Genomic DNA, 21,974 nt, shown 5'->3' on the forward strand with positions numbered 1-21,974 from the left:
ACAACAGTTTGTGTTTCTCAGGAAAGCTGCCATTGGCTAGAGATCTTCATGGCAGTGGCTACAGCCTAAAGACACAGAGCAGCTTTCTCTCCACAAGCTAGTCCTTAAATCACAAAACCCAGAGAATTTTAAAATTGAGCTGGGTTCTTAATGTTGCATTGGCACTTTGCATGGTGGGTACATCCTACATATAATATGTTAAAACAGATCCAATATACAACATTACAGTAATTGAGACCAAGTTCTGACCTTGAACATAGGGAAATCCAGAAGAGCCAAGGCATATTTTAGAGAAAAGGCAGGCTCTTAGAATATCTTTCATATTACTCCTGTCTCATTGGACTTTTTCTTCTGCAGCAAGTCATGAAAGTGTACGGCAATGACAGTGTGATTCAGACTTCCCCCACAGGGCACTCTTGAAGCTGTTGCTAATCAATGGTCCTTTGAATATTATAGCAACTCTTCTGTCTAAAAATTGAAATGGCAGAAAACTTAAAAAAAAATAAAAGGTGTAAAAATCTTCTTTTTTAAAGATCATTGAAGATTTTTTTAACCAGTTTTTACCTTTAGATGTAGTCTAGTCCAAATAATTTTATAATTATTTCCATATGAAATCATTCCAGGTAGACCTTCAAATAATTTGACTACAGTATTAACACAAAAAAATTGAGCATTATAGTCAATGTTATAATTATCTCAACACAAAACAAGTAAAGGTAATTGACGTGAAATGCTTTTGACAATCCCTGAAGTGTTAAATATGCCAGTACGTGGCTATCTTTTTCACTCTGGATTGACTGTCAAGCTTCAGAGGCACAAAGTATTCTAATGGAAACATGGAGTAATGTCTTCTGTCTGAGATATGGTCTAGAAAGGCATTTTTATAAATACATTAAAAAAAATTAGAAATGTAAGAATACTGAGAAACCTTGGCTCTTCTTTGTAATATCATGGGATTTACCTTAATATATGGATTATTGACCAGAGAACGATAACCCTACTCTGGTGTTTCCCCATTTAAGACACTTCCATGACAATGGAAACTGTATTTTTTCTTTTCTGTTTTCCATTCTATAGTGGAAAAGTGTTCTAACCAATGAAGGGGTATTTTTGGTTATGGGTTTTTGGGGGAGGGGGTCATTTTTGTTTTCAACAGTTGAAACAAATAGAAAATATTGACAAATATACTGAACGTAGGATTTTAGCTGTCTTCAGACTGACTTTCTCTAGAAAAAGTTTTCAATTGCTTTGCTAACACAGAAATTGGGGAATAAAACATTTAAATTTCTTTGGCTAAAATAATTTTGGCATAAGAAAAAAACTTGTTATATGTAAAACAAACCCTTTAGTTTTGACCTAAACAATAGGTGTCTGTATTTGCCAAATAATTGCCAAAATTATGTAAACATCAAGAACATTAGTACTTTAAAAATGACACAGAAAAACAAAGTCCAATAAAATGTATTTTTTAAAGAAAGGAAATTTTGCTCTGTTGAAATTTATACAGGAGTTTTCTTTTATAATTTCAAGAGAGTAGTGTGCCTAAGATAACAGGCCTGCATTTAATAAGGGCCTGTGTTTCAGTAATACTGTAACTACGTTGTATATTTATTCTCCTCTATTATAGGCCCAAAATTATGTGGTCCTGGAGGGACTCCAACCCAACAGCAACTACAATGTAGAACTGCAGGCAGTAACACGTTGGGGTCAGATACGCCTAAAAAGTGCTAAGGTTTCTCTCCATTTTAGCACGACTCAGGACACCAGGAATAATAGTGAGTAATTGTATAAAAACACCTGAATGCTTTATCTCTTCTTTATGTGGAATTTGAATGTTTTATATAATGATTAAAAATAATTTAAAAAAAATTCTTAAAGTTGTCTGTTTCATATCATAGTGATCCTGACTCAGTGAAGTTGAGTAACCTTTTAATGTTAAATTTCTTATCTAAAAATTGGTGACAGTTTTTGCCTAATTCTTTATCTTAGATCCTACTCACCTGAAATAAACAAATGCAATGAAAATGGAAGCATTTGCATGACCGTGGTGTTAATATTTTTTAAATGCAATCCAGATATACATACTTACCATATTTGTCAGTGGCTGGAATAAAACCATTTCTGTCTTTGTCTTAGCTGGGCAGTTTTAGCTTGCAATGCTTTTCAAAATCCTGACTATTTTGAGTAGCCCGTTAATTCAGATTCTTGGACCACACAAATATGTATCTACTATGAACTGATATAAAACATAAACTCTTCTATTAGGGAATCTAAAATATTCCATGCCTGACAAGCAATGAATTCTCAATAAATTATTGCACACGTAAGGCCCACATTCAAATTAGAATCTTAAGATCTTTAGATGACAGGTTATTTCTTGTTAAGATCTTCTTTAAAACCTGCTAAGTAATATAATTGAAAAGCATATCTGTATCTGAAAGTAAACCATGATTCTTAGTCTTAGTTAAATGCTATTTGTATAATTACAATATAATACCAAGTTACTGCCCCAACTGCTGATGTGTCTCTGATTAACCAATACAGCAAAATTCTGATAATAAGATGTTAAAGAATATAATTTTAAATATCCTGTCCTGACTCCATTTCATTTTCCATCCACTTACATTCTTTTTTTTAAAGTACACTCAAAGTTTAAACTTTACTTGTTGTCATTTTCATAACATAACTGTAATTACTCTCACCCTAACTAATCAATTGCTGTTGTTGCTGGACCCTTCTGCAAGCATATTCAGTTTGGATATACATAAAATATTTTAAAGTAGTTGTTAGCTATGACAGACCTTCATATCTACAGTTACTTCCCATTTTAAGGTACCAAGAAGATAAAATAAACCTAAAGATGCTTCTTTTTCCCATACTAAGCTCATTTTTACTACCTTTTGGTCCATCTTAAAAGACAGCAGAGGGCCAAGTTTTCATCTCTTCAATACACTGAGTCTTTGCTCGAAATCCATACCAGTATAGGAGCTTGAATCTCCACAGCGTGTACATAAGGCAAGTTTGGGTTAAATCCTCAGTGAAGCCCAATGTAAGTGAATATGAGAGTTCTGCCCTTTCCATACTGGCTCTCCTAGATTGTACCTGTGCTTTCTGTCATCCCCTAGAAAAGTAACCTAGTTTGCAGGATTGTGCATGATATCAAAAGCTTCTTTGAGTTACCACATTTAGTTTTCCTTTCTTTTCTATATGTATACAAGAGATGTAATAGAAGAAAAACTACAGTGGGAACTGGGTGTTTAATTCCAGTACACTCAGCCACTGAGCTCAACCAGGAACATATCATTGGTGTTTATGAGAGAAGTTCTCATTTTGCTGAGTATTTTCCTAAGAATTTTTTGTTGTTTTTGCTTCTTTTTTCTTTTTTTCCTTTTTTTTTCTTTCTTTTTCCCCCACAAAGCACATTTTGCTAGATAAACAAGCAAAAATGTCTTTTTTTTTTTTTTATACCACCACCCCCACCCCCCGCCCTCCCCGCCCCGGTCTTGTCTCTTCTGATTAGAAGTTTCTGTGAAGTTCTGGATCTCAGTGCTAAACTTCAAGGTGTTTAGTGTTCAGTCCAACCATCTTGACTGGCATTTCACCAGATTATGTCACAGCTCTGAGAAAGAACATGTAACTGAGTTTACTTTACATCAGGTCACAGGAAAAGGCTGGTGCCTGGATTTCACCTGAGTCTGAGGCCGAGCTATGTCCTGGTAACTGGGACGAAATTCTAGGTGCCATTATACACACCTAGCTATAGTGACATTGGGCAAGCTGTTGAATTTCTTTCTTTCATTTTACTATGAGAATAGCTTTATAAAATTTCCCCTCTTTGGAGCAGGGATAATTAATCAACTGATGTTTGTCAGGCTTTATTGCTAGTCCTGACATTAGGGCAGATCATCATAGTCTTTAAATATGATAGTAAATAAAGACTTTCTGTATAACAAAAGCCCTCTAAACTGAAGCTGAGTAATTGAGATTGGACTGTGTTGGTTTTGGTACCATTCTATACTTACTGTGAGAAACCCTTTCGCTGGTAGTGCTGTATCAACTCTCCATGGTCTCACTAATGGTCTGTCTCTCATGGCCTATATGACCAATGGGTTTGTTTTGGGGGATGGAGATTTTTGTTTCACTTTTCCCTCTCCAAAACATGGTGTTTTTCAGGATCTGATGCACATTTATTACTTACAAATCCTCTACCAAATGGCGTTCATTTACCCTATACCTCACATGTGACTTTGGTGGTTTCATCATTTTCTGTCCTCTCCAGTGGCACCTCTTTCCTGTCATCATCACAGCTAGATTTAAATTCCTTCCACAATTTTGCTTGGATAATCTGCCCTCTCCTTGATTGCTTTACTTCAGAAAACAGTCTGTCAGTAGTTTCTGTGAAAGTCTGCTATCTACTAATGTCTAATTAGTATAGACTTTCTAATGCCTTGTGCTTTATTTCACTTTACTGTGGTGACCTTTTTGGACTAAAAGGTTCATTAATAGTTGTTTTTTAAACAAGAGTAATACTATACTAAGAGCAATATTTTTGTTTTCTCATATACTTCAAGTATTTGACTGTTACGTTCAAATTATGAACATCCATTTAGTTAACGAGCAGTATTTGCTTTTTAACTGCAAATCAGTGCCTGCGAGAACTAAAACATTTGTTTTACAGTAGAGTACTTCAATAATAAGTTTATAGACAAATCTAGCGTCCTTTCTGTCAAAGCCATGAAGTAAAGGATTCAAGATTCTTTGAGCCTAATCCACTGATATCACACATTTTAGTGGATAGAGCACTCTGCTGAGAAGTGTATTTGGACCTTTTTGGACATTTTAAAAAAATGGCTAAATTATAGTTACATAGCAAAGCAAATAAAACCTACTCCTGTAGGAGATGCAAATTCATCTTCTCAATCTCACTGAAGTTAGTTAGGTACAGAGCCAGTCCTGCTTGAGGTACTTTTGAGAATACGCAGAAGCAGATGGAGAAATATGAAAAAGAAAAAAAATATTGCCTGAAATATTATCTAGGACATGACATTCACGCCCCCTCTTTACCTGGGGACTTCCATGGCCTTCGGGAAGTAGTTCCAGAAGCAACATGCCAATTTTGCTGAAGTCCCACTGTCAGTTGCTCTGCTCTCTGTGGAATTAAGGTCTGGCTTTTTAGGTGTCTGTTCCTATTGTCAGTTCCTATTGTCAGAATAGAGAGTAGTACATAACCCGCTGAAGTAATTTACTCTTACAGACCTCTGTAAGCTTTGACCCTCGCCCTCTGGCGTTATATTCCCCCACACTCAGAAATATGTTGCCTCACTATATTTGTATGCTTCACTTCTGGGAAATGCAGCAAGACTCTCTTGATCTTTATATAGAAATACTCTGAATTGGTGTCCTGGTTTTTCTGGAAGTAGAGCAGACAGAGAACAGCAAAGCAGAGATTTAGTAAAATTAAAATACTTTAAGTTGAGGTATAACATAGGTTTAAGTTTGTACTTCTCTCTATCACTTTTTGATTTCCTTTTAGGTAGTATAAATGTTATGGTTACCTTGAGAAAGAATTTGTTTAAGTTTGGTAGTTTAGTTTAAAACAAGCAAGGAAAATGTAAAATTGTGTCAGATTAAGCAAAGTATTGACAAAGTAAAATTTGGCCAAAAAGCAAGTGGGTTTCAGCTGAAGCTACATATAAGGCACAGTGTTCAAGTTTACATGTTACTCATGGTACTTACTGAAACCTGAGTCTTTCCTTCTTTCTCTCAAGTATGTAGCTAATAATTTGCCACTTCCTAATTATTAGAATCTTTACTTTTCATTTAGGTGAATTAAATACAACTTTTTTTGTTAATCTGATGCAAATACAGCCCTCTTAACCGGAACTGGTATATTTGCAAGTGTGCAATGAAAATGCAGTTTGAATCAGCATTGTTGCCTTTTCAAATGAAAATATCTAGAAATACTGTCAACCCTGCTAAATGTTGATGAACTGTTGCCAAATGAAATGCTTGATGAAGGACATCCCATTACCATTGCTCGTTGGAAGCTAGGCACATAACACCAAGGGGATTGCTCAAAGTTAATTCTGCTCTTACAATGTTTTCCTAAGCATTCGCTGTTCACTGTTGGAAACAGGAAAGTGGGCAAGAAAGATCTTTAACCTGACCAGAGTGTTCTTACGTGGCATACCAAAGGACTATATTTACTTTGATGCAATAACCACATGTGGCACTCTGTGGGTTACACTCAATGCCATCCTTGGGGTTTGTGTATATTCAAACACTGCACAAATATAAAGACCACTACTGCTAGATACTATGCCTGTTTAAAAAGTCAATGTGTTGTTAACATTTCTTGTTCTTGGGGATATAAATACTCTCCCTTTCCTTATTATTCTTTTGAAATTTTACAGAGCATGTTCATATTAAAATATATTTATCTTGTTCTCTTTCTGTCCAAAATATTTTTTTTTGACTGAATTTCAAACAAACGATATGCTTTTGAACCATTATGGACAGTTTGTTCTTTATATTAATTTCATTTAGGTAAGATACTGAAATAAGATAATTTGGATTAAGGATAGTATTATTTTCTGAATTTCAGCACTGTTAACATAGTCATTATATGGCACTGTACTTAAATAAATAATTCCTGATTGTTCTCTGTATTGCAGAGGAACAGACATCTTCTGCTGGGAAACCCCAGAAAGGACTGGTAGATCCTTACCCAACATTTCAAAGAAGGAAAACCACTCGTTTTCTTAAAATTGGAACTCCTTTCTATCAGGACAATCAACTTCAGGTCAAAGTCTACTGGAAGAAGACAGGTTTGTCAAATTTTTATTTTACTATTTTTTCTAAGGAGGAACTCTCATCAACTGCTTCAGAGTTGTAGAACATTGATATGATATAATGAACCTTGTACAATCATTGAAGTTAAATCCTACACCCATCCTTCCTTCCCTTCACCTTTACATTAGAGTGAAACATTGCCTCTCCTCTTTGTCTTACGGATGTGTAAATGTCTGGCAGAGGGAAATGACATGAATCAGCTACCCAAAAAATACAGTCAGTCATGTTGGGACACTGAATCTTCCCAGAGCTGAGATAATTTTTAGTCTGGTGGAAATTACTTCTGTAAAGTTTTAAATAGGGAAGCAGGATTTGGCCTTATGTTCAACAGAGCTTTTGTGGCTATGAATGTTGTCTCCCTGGAGTGTGGTCAGAGGGTCTCGAGCACATACAGTTTCCGGGTGGATTTTCTGCTGATGCCACTGCAGTATCATTTGTTGGACTTTGTCAGTTGAGAAATGAATCAGGAAATGAATGTATAAGGAAATCATGCAGTGGTGTCATAAAAACTGAACTGTAGTTTGAACCACAAAATTTAGTTATACTGGCTCATGTTAAAGCCACCATGGGCTTTATGCCAAACTTTATCAGTCACCTTGAATTAGAACAGGATGAATAGTTGGCCACAACCACTGGAAAAATCTTTAAGTTGGTTTTCTGCTGGGCTGCATGCACCCTTCTGTTTTTCAGAAAAATCTAACAATAATTTTATGTTTATGTCTTCCAGTCTAAAGGAAAATGCCATAAATTTTAAGTGTCTAATCAGATTCAGAAATCAAAAAAGGGATTTTCCTTTCTTGCCCTCTAGGAGCATATAGGTTGTTACACACTGCTCCAGCTTAGCCATAACAGGTTCATATGTTGTTATTTGAAACTATGCTTACACTGTTGATGTTTTAACTTGGAGCAATCTACATGTGTAGTAGTAGCCCATATATAAAATCCATTCAATTTTTGTGTTTGAAATAAAGAGCTACAAAATGGAAAATCATCTTTTCTTCTGGAATTTTTCAAACAATTTTAGAAATATTTAAGTTCTTTTGGGTTTAGGTGTATGCAGCACCACCCTGAATGAGGAAAGGCTATATAAACATTCAATTATGCTATGTGACATACGAATATGTCACATTGGATGGTGTGGATTGTGAGAGCTATCTTTTGCTTCTTAAAAAGAGCCTGCCTGTTTGAATGGTTATCTTTCTAGCCCTGCTGTATCAAATACTTTCAGATCAAATGCTTATTCCTCCATAAAATCTGCAAGCTTTGGCTCAGCCTGACTACATACACATTTTAAATGTTTGTTCCTATCTTGGCTATGCTAGTTTTCTTTTTTCTAGCTTTCCCCATTATATTTCATTTTTGCCTAACTTCATGGAAAGCTGGAATAATTTAAAGTTTCAGTAAAAGTTTAGGCATTTTTAATTGTGAATACTAAGTTTACCTAACAATACGCTTTTGGTTATCCAAAGTGAGATTTATGTATTCTGAGCTTGGGACTGATCACCTTAAGCTTTAGCCTTCTGGAAGTGAGATGTCAATTCGTTGTCCAAGCTCCTTTTACCATCAAAAAAGAAAAGAAGGTGACTTCTGAAGGAATTCATCCCACACAGCAGCTGAATCATTCTCTGGAGATGCCTCTCTTCCTTACTGAGTACGGAAGGGAGCCTAGACAGCTCACTCCTACAAGGCTTAGAGATGCCTAACATCTCTCTGTGAGCTGAGGTTCAATTCTGAGCGCTTTGAACTGAAAAAAATGAGGGACAAGATTCAAAGATGAGGAGACTCTGATGCCTCCCACAGGTGTAAGGCCGGCTTGTGCAACTCACAGTCTACAGGCAAGATTCAGCCCAGTGGAACAATCGATCCAGCTGCAGACCTTTTCCTGCCAGCCTGTTTCCAGAAGAAAGATTATGTGTCCTGTGACCAAAATGCCAGCACCCCTAGTGAAATTCATCTTACGAGTAGTTTTCCAAATTCACTGTTATAGTTGATGGAGGAAAAATCATGACCAGTACAGCAATATTTATCTTGTTCCAAAGTAGATATCTTGAACTAGGTGTCCACTAATTACAATAGTAACTTGGATATCGAGCTTATAAGTAGATGTTACACCATAGTTACTTAAACGTTGACATCTAAATCTGGAGCTGAATCCCACACTGTATTACATACCTGGAAGTAATATTTGTAGCAAAAGTTATAAATGCCTATAAAAAGAAATAAGGTAGTCAACATTCTCATAGTGGCTGAGAAAAGAGGTAATTAAGATTAAATAAAGTCAGGGAATATTTTATAGTTTGGAAATAACAGTATTTGGAAGTGGTGTAATCTTCACAATTGGAGATCTTCAAAGACAGATATGGCACAGATCTGTTAGAAATTACATGGGTTTACATACTGTCACCTCGTGCCAGGGATGGACCAGGTGAGCTCCTGAGTTGCTGACCGTGCAGCTGACTCATCTTGTGCGAATCTGTGTACATCCAGTTGTATGAGGGGGACAGCCAGAGGTCCGTTTTGGTCACGTGGCGGGAGCAAGCTTTGTCACATGCACTAGGGTGTTTATGTATATGCCCCAGCCATGCAGTGGAAGTTGCCTTCATTTTTCTCACATAATGAACAGTGATAGCAAAGGTGTGTGAAGAGGGGCAGAATATGGCAGTTTGTCACACTTAGTTTTTTCTTTTCTTTTTTAAAGAGAAAATATCTGTGTTCTGAGTGACAGCATATGCGGTAACTCAGCAGGAGCCATTGCTTCACGTGGAACTGAAATCTAGCCAGTTACCTGCTCCTGAGAAGCTAGCAGCTTCTATAAGCTCTTACAGCAGTTTGGAGGTTACGTAGTACATGGATGAGGTACTGACTGTAAATTTACCAGTGACAATTTACTGCAGAGCGAGTCTTTTTCACCATGCAAGGAACACAGCAGGAGGAGCGTATTGGCTGTGTCTTGTCTTTATGAAAGACAGCAGTTACTGGAGCCAGCTGCTTTGGGAACTGTACCCACGCGCCTTTCTCCTTTATGAACTGCACTGTCTCAAGTTGTGTTTAGGGAGTTGTAGGAGGTATAAGATTGCAGCAACTATAATAGCAAATACTGAGAGAGAATTTACCTCAGCCTACTCTATGGCCCAGCGTCTAGGTTATTTTCATTGCAGATAGGCAATCAGAGTTCAAATCCTTCCTGACAGGGAATTGACCTCTTTGTCTTCTACGTGGTGGGTGAAAACAGGAGTCCCTGTTGATCGCTCTAATGTTCTCATTATTTTGTAGTTTGCTATTAAAAACAACACTTTTTTTGGTACAGGAACACAGCCATTCTAGAGTCCTAAATTAAGATGTGTGACTTTAAAAAAAAAAAAAATTAAGAAAATATCGTGAAACCATGTGAAATAAGTATATTGATAATGGTATGAGTTTCCATGACATAAAAAATAATTCAAAAATACGAGTCTCAAACTTGAATATGCTGGACATTTGTAATATAAGCAAGTTTTCAATTGGTTGTAGCAATCTTTGCCTTGTCTGGTTTGATTTTCAAGGTTTTCTGTACTTTCTCTGATGGACTTCATGGTCCTAAAAAGAGATGGTTGCAGTGGTGGTGAAATAAATACATTATTTAGATTTTAGATGTTTTTAAGATGTAGACATTTAAACCGGTATGATATGTTGATATAGAGTGTCTTTTAGCTGTAATGAAAACTTTAACAACTACTAAAACAGCAGTCTTTCACTTTGTAGGAATGTTACTCATTTTCTAGAGTAATAGCTGCTCAGAAATTTTTGTTGTATTCCTGAATTCAGTGGCCTTACCATTCTACTTAGACCTGAGATTATTTGGGTTTGGTTTTGTTTTTTTTAATTCTGTCCAAAACCAAAATGGCTCTATAGAAGTGTTTTTTGTTGCCTCCCAACACTGTAGCATCACAGCACACCACAGATTACAGAAACAAACAGAAGGAAAGACTTGTGTGGATTTCTTGCCGTCTCAGACCACTTAAGAAACACAAACGTGTTCCTGAGGTTGCTTTAGAGTATTACTTTACTTTCATTGGTCCCTTCGTTAGCTGAGAAATTGTTTTCCTTTTGAATTGGAACTATTTTACTCTCTCTAAAAAGGACAAAATAGAACTGAATCATAGAATAATTTAAATGAGTTGGAAGGGACCTCTGGAGGTCAGCTGGTCCAACCATCTGCTCAAAGTAGAACTCTGGACTTAAATCAAGTTGTTCAGTCCTATCTGTAAGGCCCTATAAAAGATGTTGTTATTGTTTTCTGAGTGACAGGGAATTTGTCCTTTATGAATATCAGGCTGCAGAGGCCACCTAGCAGTTTATTGCAATGCACCTTAGGGTTGCCAGAATGTACGGTGATGTCTCTTGACATTCAAAGATAGTTATTCCATTACTGTGCAGAAGATATATTCCTCAGTGTCATTTGCAGATGTGCCTCTAGGAAGCCAGTGAAAGACCACAATGATGACATCAGGGCTGAAGCTCTTGGTTTTATATCATCCCTCTGGATAGACCTATATCCTGTGCAACAACTGCAATAGAGGGGGTGTGGCAAACTATTACTGAACTGGCTTTATTATACAGTAAAGAAGTGATTGCTTATCAGTACTCAGAAACTGAACACAGTATTTGAGTTAAAGTCTGAGTAAGTGGATGGAAGATCCTATTTCCATATATATGCATCATAATGCACCACAGTTTGGTAGCAGGAAGGACTTATTTAGGCCTGTTCTTCAAGTGTCATTTCTTAAGCCCCATTAGCTTCAGTAAGCATGAGGCATGAATGGAATGTAGGATCTGGACTTTACATTAAAATAAATCTCTTTCTGAAATAATCTTTCAGTTTGAACGCTTCGGTATGATGGCAATAATAACTTTACTTCAGGATGTATGCTAGCAAAAATAACTCCACACTTCAAGTGGTACAAGGTGCTTAGCAAATGCACATAATTTTGCTAGACAGAGTCATCACAAAAACATATTGTAATTATATGAATACAATAGCTTCTTTCTGAAAGAAGAAAATGTCTTTCACTTGCTGCCTCTGACTTAGGCCTGGGATTAGAGAAACACAGTACATTCCTTAAACAGCATGAATCCCACTTTTGTAAATGAAAAGAAGAACTTGCTTGTGGCCAGATTTTTTGGCCATCTCGACTGTGTGAAATTAGAAATTATGTGCTATTTATGTCAAATAGTGGAATCAACTTAAACAAATCACGTTTAACTATTTGGTGCTGGAGTCACAGAGTACCATCCATTACCAAGAGTGGATGCACTCCGAACCCCCTACTTAAAAGGATTAGCTACTTAGAATAATTAAGATCCTCAGTATCTTGTGCAGTAATCAAGACTGAAAGTGTGAAAATAAAAAGATCCTTATGTTTCCTCTGTTCCTTAGTGGTTTGGCAACTAGAGAGCTGAGTTTTCAGCTGACTTCAACTGAAAAGCCTTCAAGTTTCTGCAAATTTGTCTATCTTCAGGATATGAAAATAAGATATTTCCCATAGACAGAAGGAAAAAAAATATTCTTTATGAGCTCACTGCATCAATTCTCATCACTTGCTGCAATAATTATAATACATGAAAATATTAGAATGTAATTTAGTATGATGCTTTCTTTCCAAAGCAACATGTCACAATAATATTTTCTAACCCATTACTCTGCCTTCACTACTGTTCTCTTAGTGCCTGTTAGTTGAGTATAATGTTACTCTCCTTGCTCAGGTAAAGCTTTAGTTTCCTTCACTTTTCTTCAAATGAAGTCTATGAGCATTTACATCCCCTGCTTAAATTAAACATTTAAAGTACTTCTAGATATTTAAAATCAATATATCTGCCCCTTGGTTTTGCTTAAAAAGACAAATACTTAAAATGCATTAAGACTTGGCTTCAGTCTTCTTTCTTTGTGTTTCTGGTAAATGCTAAAGCAGAAAAAAGAAAAGAACACTTAAGGCAGGGAGAGGCAAAGAATCCTCCATTGTCTGATAAATCAACCAAACAAGAATAATGAATTAAATTACAGGGAAGAATAAAATGCAAGGCAGGGCAAAGCAAATAGAAAGCTGCCACGAATGCTTTTAAAACCAGATCTTAGGAAAACAAAATTAACTTTCACTTAGTTCAGGGAGATAAATGAAGTGACTGTATGTGCTGACTCTTTGTTTGCAATAAGGTATTTCATATGGCAGGTTTGAAAGCTTTCCCCATGTTATCCTATGTTCCTTTCTCACGGAACTAGTGCCATTGAAGCTGATGAAACCCTTCAATGCCAGTTGGATTTTCTAGCTGTTATTGTAAAGAATTCCGCAGTAGTTGCTTAACGCTAAGGAATTATTTAGTTTAGTACTAACTGTTGCGCTAGGAAGATCAGTGTTTGAGCAGCTGGACATTTTCTAATTATAGATATTTAAGCAGTAAAATATTTGTACTTGAAGGTATTACTGTCATCCAGATGGTTCTTTCAACGAGAAGTCCTCGCTGTTAATTATAGTGAAGTATCCACCAATATATTTCCCCCATATTTCTATGTGAATACAGAGACATTGGCTCAGCAGAGGCTGATTGTGTGGGTACATGTAATGTGCGTTTGTATTTAGGGATTTAATTAGTAAAGCTGGCCCCAAGCACAGGAATCTTCGACTAGATCAACTCTTCAGAAATTCACCAGTAGACATTGCATAATTTTGCTTTTCCACATGTGCTACAGCTGACAGATGCCTGTATCCTATGGGCTTCCCCAGCATCCTGCCTGGGAGGTAGGTGATGCTGTCAGCTTTAACTGTTGTGGGAAATTAGTCCAGAGTTAAAAGAATATCCTGTCAGAAGTATCCCCTGTGTGATTCCTACTCCTCCCTAACTTTGTCTTACATAGGCCTAATGTAGTTCCAGGAATAAAATTTTTGTTATCCCACTGCTGTTTTTTAAAATCTTTTTGCCTTTTTGCTGCCTGGAGAGACTGAAAAGGGGAGCATCTGACCATCTCCAGTTGTACTTTATAAACTGACTACAGGTCTTGGACTATTTGGTTTATGTCCAAATGTGACATGCTAACAATACTGAAAATGTTGCTGGTAGGAGTCATGAAAAATGTCAATAATACAATTTGGTAGAACAGATGGTGTGCAACTTCTCAAATAGTATGCAATTGATTAGTGGGACAAATAGTAAAGTTTTAAAATCACATTTACAATAGGGGTAACCTCAGTGGCATCTCCCCTGCAAATGGGACAATATTTGGGAGTCTTTTCAAAGGCACAGTTTACTGCATTTCTTCATGTTTCCACAGGAACAACAGAAAACCGTTACTGAATGCCTTTCACTCGCTTCCAAACCTCTGTACCTTTCAGGGTAGGTGGTTAAAGCTCTTGGCGTGAGAGACTTAAGGGCAAGTCTGTCCAACGATTAGTCCCAGGAATGTAGTTGGAACTGATTCAAAGTCTGCCAGGAAATCAAATATCAGAAGCCAAATCAGAACTGCTCGCTGTGGTCCCAGAGCTCAGACAGCACAGAAGACTCATTTTGCTTAGCAGGCACCCACTGATGTCTGCTGAAGGCAGATTGTGGCTGTACTGGACTGGTTTGGTCCAGAACATTCATCAAACTAGTTCTAATACTTTGTATGGTTGATCCACTTATTGCTTCATTTTAAAATTTACATAGTGTACGCTGTTCACAAGCCCTCAGTATGATCTGAATCATACCCCAGGACACCTTTAATAATTGTGAAAGTCTATTTAATTTGACTTAATTTATTCATTTAAAAGAAGTCCTTTTATTCTTAAACTTAATAACTGAATACAAATTTAAGCTTGATTTCTTTTGAACTTACATTAAAAGATCAAAAAGAAATGTAATTGCAAATTACCTGATCCATGAGTGCAATCCAGAGTTAGACCATCATTATGTGGGATGAGTACTTGCGGTCAGGTTGCAGATACACATTCAATATTGCATTGTGAAATCATTTATCAAGACTTAACTCACTTCAAGGCATTGAAAAAGTTAACTTGACAGCTAATAGATAAACTCTTACCTGATTTTTAATTCTTCAGGAAAAAATACGTTTTCAAAAACATCATCTTTATGTTCCTTCAATAATATCTGTCTGCCCAGTACACAGTTTTCTACATTTCTTGTTACTTCTTGAGTATTACCACAACCTATGAAGTTAATTATTTTAACAACAAATACAAAAATTTATATATATGCATATATATATAATGTCACTAAGATTGTCAGTGGCGATGTCTGTTGTTAGGCAGTCTGAATAACTGAGGAATAAAATGGCAAGCTTGTTACCATCCAATTCTTCCCCTCCTTTCCCCAAACTGTATCACTAGGTCACATTCAGTCAAAGCTTTGCCTTATATGCTTACACTATCATACCTGGAGCAATCCTACCATTCCTACTGTGAGTAAAAAGATACTGAGGTACTGCAGTTTAGCAGGATACCTTTCATCATCTATGAGGTAATAACTGCTCACAAGTGCTCTCTTAGCCTGCCTAAGTTCTGAAGTAAAATATTTAGCTTATGATCCAGAGAAGGCTAAACTATCAGCAGCGAGTCATCATGCTCATGGTGAAGGTGGTTTAAACTAACAAGTGTCCTCTTGTAAATTGGGTCAATTTTCCTCCACATGCCTCTTTTTAACCTGTACTGTTTAATTAGCCCAGTTTATAAGGTGGCCATAAAACCAGTTGCATAAACACTACAGACAGGGAAAGAAACTGGACTATTTGAATGGGTAGCTACAGTTGGGGGGAAAGACACTAAAAGAGGGTATCTGACACTGAAATTATAATCTAAATTTAAAGATGTTACATGTATGCAGCTGATGAATAATGAGTTCTTAAATGCCAGTTGCTTATTACTCCTGTGACCATAAACTGAATATAAAAATATCAATAGTAGTCTAGACCAAAGGTCCATCCCACCATTTTGACAGCAGCCAAAAACAAATCCAAAGGAACATAAGAATAGGGCAAGCACGTAATGATACTTCTGCAGATTACTGTCCCAGCTTCAGACAGCTTCTAGTTCATGGGATTTCCTGAGCCCAGTGTGATTCCATTGTATTTATTCACTTTTGATGCATTTCTGGGGCCGGATGGGATCCATCCGAGAGTGCTGAGGGAGCTGGCGGAGGTGCTCGCCAAGCCACTCTCCATCATTTATCAGCAGTCCTGGTTAACGGGGGAGGTCCCAGACAACTGGAGGCTTGCCAATGTGACGCCCATCTACAAGAAGGGCCGGAAGGAGGATCCGGGGAACTACAGGCCTGTCAGCCTGACCTCGGTGCCGGGGAAGATTATGGAGCGGTTCATCTTGAGGGCGCTCACAAGGCATGAGCGGGACAACCAGGGGATCAGGCCCAGCCAGCACGGATTCATGAGAGGCAGGTCCTGCTTGACCAACCTGATCTCCTTCTATGACCAGGTGACCCGCCTAGTGGATGAGGGAAAGGCTGTGGATGTGGTCTGCCTGGACTTCAGTAAGGCCTTTGACACCGTCTCCCACAGCATTCTCCTCGAGAAGTTGGCGGCTCACGGCTTAGACAGGTGGACTCTGCGCTGGGTCAAAAACTGGCTGGACGGCCGGGCCCAGAGAGTTGTGGTGAATGGAGTTACATCCAGTTGGCGGCCGGTCACGAGCGGTGTTCCCCAGGGCTCAGTACTGGGGCCGGTCTTGTTTAATATCTTTATCGATGATCTGGATGAGGGGATTGAGTGCACCCTCAGTAAGTTTGCAGACAACACCAAGTTGGGTGGGAGTGTTGATCTGCTCGAGGGTAGGAAGGCTCTGCAGAGGGACCTGGACAGGCTGGATCAATGGGCCCAGGCCAACTGTATGAGGTTCAACAAGGCCAAGTGCCGGGTCCTGCACTTCGGCCACAGCAACCCCATGCAGCGCTTCAGGCTTGGGGAAGAGTGGCTGGAAAGCTGCCTGTCGGAAAAGGACCTGGGGGTGTTGGTTGACAGTTGGCTGAACATGAGCCGGCAGTGTGCCCAGGTGGCCAAGAAGGCCAATGGCATCCTGGCCTGTATCAGAAATCGTGTGGCCAGCAGGAGTAGGGAAGTGATCGTGCCCCTGTACTCGGCCCTGGTGAGGCCGCACCTCGAATACTGTGTTCAGTTTTGGGCCCCTCACTACAAGAAAGTCATTGAGGTGCTGGAGCGTGTCCAGAGAAGGGCAACGAGGCTGGTGAGGGGTCTGGAGAACAAGTCTTCTGAGGAGCGGCTGAGGGAACTGGGGTTGTTTAGCCTGGAGAAGAGGAGGCTGAGGGGAGACCTCATCGCTCTCTACAACTACCTGCAAGGAGGTTGTAGTGAGGTGGGTGTCGGTCTCTTCTCCCAAGTAACTAGCAATAGGACGAGAGGAAATGGCCTCAAGTTGCGGCAGGGGAGGTTTAGATTGGATGTAAGGAAAAATTTCTTTACTGAAAGAGTGGTGAAACATTGGAACAGGCTGCCCAGGGAAGTGGTTGAGTCCCCATCCCTGGAGGTATTTAAAAGGCGAGTAGATGAGGCACTTAGGGACATGGCTTAGTGGGTGGTGGTGTTGGGTTGACGGTTGGACTCGATCATCTTAGAGGTCTTTTCCAATCTTAATGATTCTATGATTCTATGATTCTATCCAGTGTCCCATCAGGGTCACATAAATTTTGGGCATCTGAAACATCCTGGGGTTATGGGGTTCCAGAGTTTTAAGTGCTTGTTCTACAAAGAACCACATTTTTTATTTGTTTTGAAGCCACTTCTTCTAGCTTCATTTGAATACTAATTCTTACATTGGAGACACAGAAAACAGTCAAGCTCTGTGCACCCTGCCTGTGTGCACATGATTTTATAGATATTTAACCTGCTTTTGCTCTGTTCTTCTTCTCGTAGACTCAGTAGTCTTAAACTGCAGGTTTAGAAACTGCGTATTAGTGCCATTAACTTTATGAATAACAGTTCAGCAAAGCAATATCCTGATATGGCATGCCATGATGAATGCCATGAAAGTCCAGTTTTGGAACTTGATGGTGCATTGGACACGCTTGCAAAACCACCCATACGGCTTTTGCATAGGGTATGAGAGAGGAGGGAGCAGCAGGTGCATCTCTGCATCTCCTCCCACTGTGGAGTTAAGGGTAAGCTGGGTCTGTACCCTGACTCTGGAATTGGGAAGGACTCCCAGATTACGTACCCTCAATATAGCCTCCCCACCTAAATTAATGTCCAGATTTGTCAAAGTTACACAGAAGGCTAAAGTTGATGATAGAGTACCTAGTGACATTTTCAGTAGATATATAACCATAGCGACCCTTGGACTTGATTTTTTTTTTTTAATTAAATTCAGTTTTGGGATGCTTAGATACCTTTGAAAATCTGGCTATGAGGGAGTAATGTAGGAAGCTTCTATTCAGGCTACAAGCAGCTATTGTGAGACTTGGAGCTTACAAGAGGCAAATTTTCTTGTAATAGAAAACCAGAGTGAGATACTGTTGAACCCACTTTATATAGGATGTTGTGTGTGGGAAAAGAAGTGAGGGTAGAGGTAATCCGGCTTAGAGATGATCCCAAACTTAAATCCTTCAATATAAACAACTTTAAACCTTGAGGCTTCCTAGGTCTAGATATGGACACAAATACTGCAGCTCAGGCCTGTCTTTAAATTACACACTAATTGTTAATATAATTTTTGGAAAGGCTTATCATTGTATTATACAAAGAATGTGTTCTGTAGAAAGTAAGTTTGTTTTAAATGGCATAATGTGAGAGACAAAATCTTTGTGATTTAAATGATATTGCTTATATTCCATGTAAGAGCAGGAAACAGTAGAGTTTGCCTTGTTAGCAAGTGTTTATTGAATGAAGTTTAAATGTCAGCTGAGGATTTTGGTGTTTATTTTAATCATACTGCTTGAATAGGTGATTATTAAAAAGTTCTTTTTCTCAGAGGTGTCACGAATACCATGAATTTCATAATGAATTTCATCATGAATTTCATAACCAAACATTTGACACTTAACCCCATTTTTTTTCCTTTTTTTTTATACCACCGGGTGAATCAATGCACAGGCAGCTAAAGAGCCAGAGCTGTTTTCATTTCATTTTTTTAAGAGACCTTACCCAAAATGCCTGATATGGAACACATCAACAACATAGTTTTTACAGGGAAAAGAGGAGTGCAGAGGGGCTTGCAATGCATTAACGCATCAATGCAGCATTTTATCATTAGTTGAAGGTAAATTGTGTTTACCTGTGTATCCTAAGAGTGATAACTCACTTTGCATTTGCTAAACTACCACAAGTAAAATAACACTTGTTATTCTATATTTATTTCTTGTCCTATCATTAGCTTCAGATTTCAAATGTTAGCAAGAAACGGCATGATTCAGAGAGGCATAGAACAGCTCGTGAACCAATATGTGAAGAAATAAATAAGTGTTATGATCAAGTACTGACTGAGATCATGTTTTGCTTCTCTGCAGTACACTGAAGTATTCCTTCTCAAACTGTTCTTCAGTCGTGCTGTTATTACAATGCAATAAATACCACGTGGATCACTTTATACTAATTGTGTCTTCAAAACTGAAGCAACTAGTGGTAAATAACACTGCTTCATTTGTTCACTTGGATTTTGCCGGTATTTAAGCCTTCCCTGCATATTTTTCAGGACCTCTTCAGAAACTGAGTTTTAGCAGAAAAAGTGTTTATGGAAACTTGCATATTGCAGAACTCTGTGTTGGCATGGAAAAGAATGGTGGCCTGATAACCAGATGAACGCAAGCCTGACAGAGCAGAAGACACTTCGTTATATTCCATCTATCTCAACTATTTGCATAATAGTTCCTGGTGTGGAAATACAGGCAGGTTCTGCTGCAGAGCAAACACTGCTGCTCATCCTTCTGCCGGAATGGTGGGCTGGAGGCAGTGCTGTGTGGTATTAGATCCACAGCTGTAAAGGTGTATCAGGGCTTGCATACTTGGAGGAGATAGGGCAGGAACATTTCTTCAGGAAGCCTTTGACTTGTACACATCTTTGGGCACTTCAGAGGTAATAAAACATTTTTCTTTATGCAAGGCATCATAAATTTCACCATTTACCATGGTTACTTTTACATTCACCATAGCACAGCTTAACCATTCAATACAATGGATAAATAATTTTTGTCCTGGATGGTGTGTTGTTTGACACAGGATTTATACAGAGCTCCCCAAAATCATACTATAACTTTGCCGCAGAAACAATTAATCAGGTGTGTAGATACTGAGACATGCAATTCATGTGTCCTGAGCAGATTCTGCCCTGTGCTGTGATATTAAATATAATCTTTACCCCTCGCTATAGCCTATTTTTTAGAGCAGTAATGCTGCAAGACATATGATCCAGAAAGGAAATTATTTAATTTTGATATATTTACTTCTTCTTATTAGTCTAAGACAATCAAAGACGTGTTCAAGACCGTCTTTTAACTATAGTTTGTATGGTCATTAGTGTCTTGATCTTGGTGGGTACTAAACTTTCTGGCCTGATCCATTAGCTACTTCTAACTATTGAAGTCAACACGACTGTTCGTATGCTTAAGTGCTTTGTTGAATCAGGGCCAGAGTGCTCAGAAGCTTGTAAGATCAACCCCCCAGTATGAGAAGAAAAACAGAAACCATTTGGCCAGTCACAAATAATCATTGCAGTTTGCTGTATGAAATACCAGATTTAACAATATATAATAAATCCAAGGGTTTAGCTACATGCAGAACAAATTCTTCAGTAATTTTTTTACTGAATAGCTTCACAGAAATTTCAGTCTCCTTGTGGCATTCTGTTTGAAGAAAGGTTAGGTTTGAATGAAGACAGCAGGTTTACATATGGCTAATTATCTTCCAAACTTTGATAACAACTCCTTTTGACACACAGTTACCATATTAATTATATGTATATATTTTGGACGGAGTCAGTTTGCTGAGGTAACTTGACAAAAAATACAGAACACCATTTCCTTTTTTACTGAAATACTCATTCAACATATGCTTGTTATTTATATTAAATTAATGCTTTTATGCTGCCAAGTAAAGGTTTTTATATAGGTATGTCTTATTTTATAATCTTTACTTTTTTATCATATTTTATTCTAATGGGAAAATCTATCAGACACTGCTTGTTAATTACTTCAAATCCTGCCACGATACAGAAATCAGCTTGATGTTACTGTGTTTATTGATGTCAGACATTTTTATTGTCATAAACCTTAATTTCAGCTGCTGTTGTTGAATGTGTCTGCTCTGAAATCTTGTTTCCCAGCAAATCCCATTTGATTTTTCTTTCTAATAAATTTTTGTAATTTGGTTGCCTGCACAATAGTGCTGTCACAGCTGGCATTAATCGGCATTTTTATACCAAATTGTAGAGATCCATCATTCCAACAACCACCCACCAAACAGAACAATATAAAATTCTAGAGCTGAAATACTTTTACAGCAGAGACCGTTATCATTATCACCGCTTGCCAGGGGTGGAACAGAGGTAAGGAGCCATGAAGCGCTTTGCCTAAAGACCTCCAGCAAACCAGTGGCAGAACTAGCTCCAGTTCCCAAAACAGTCTGCTGCAATTTTCTTGCTGTAGATCACAGGAATACAAAGAAATACATACCTCTTAAATCTGTTTACCTGGTCTCCTGGAGTGATAGTAGGTTGTTGTTGTATTGGTGGCGTTGGGTCGTGTGAACAAACTTCACTGCTGTTCCTGCCTATGCTATGCCAGTTTTCTAGCTACAAAGCAGACTTCAGTTCCTCATGATTGTCAAGTTGGCACCCTTCTGCAACAATAAATGTAATATAAAGCAGAAAAAAATATTTCAGGCAAAGAAAGGAGCTGTCTGCAGTAGCATGGTAGAAAAAAAGAAACCACATTAGATGAAATTGTTCACATGGCTGGCAGTAATGGAAATGTACAGCAGAACAGAAATGTGGAAAATGTTGGCAAAGATGGGGAAAGGAGATTACTTTTTTATTTAGTTTATTTTCAATAAATTGTAGAACTATTTAAACCAGAAATTCCAGCTAGGAAAAGTTGCAGAGTTACCTGGCATTGTGTTGGGTGATTTTTCTGAATGGGTC

At 38.0% G+C, this 21,974-nt stretch overlaps 1 protein-coding gene across 1 annotated transcript in view; it reads left to right on the forward strand.

The window, feature by feature from the left end:
* Nucleotides 1-21,974, forward strand: part of ANOS1 (anosmin 1) — a 157,234-nt gene that overhangs the window by 117,922 nt on the left and 17,338 nt on the right. The window contains exons 8-9 of the mRNA XM_076357908.1: nt 1,628-1,775; nt 6,675-6,827. Coding sequence (XP_076214023.1) covers nt 1,628-1,775; nt 6,675-6,827 — 301 coding nt within the window. The remainder of the gene's footprint in view (nt 1-1,627; nt 1,776-6,674; nt 6,828-21,974) is intronic.

Source organism: Aptenodytes patagonicus, chromosome 1 (assembly GCF_965638725.1).
Source record: "Aptenodytes patagonicus chromosome 1, bAptPat1.pri.cur, whole genome shotgun sequence".
In the NCBI taxonomy this organism is placed as follows: domain Eukaryota; kingdom Metazoa; phylum Chordata; class Aves; order Sphenisciformes; family Spheniscidae; genus Aptenodytes; species Aptenodytes patagonicus.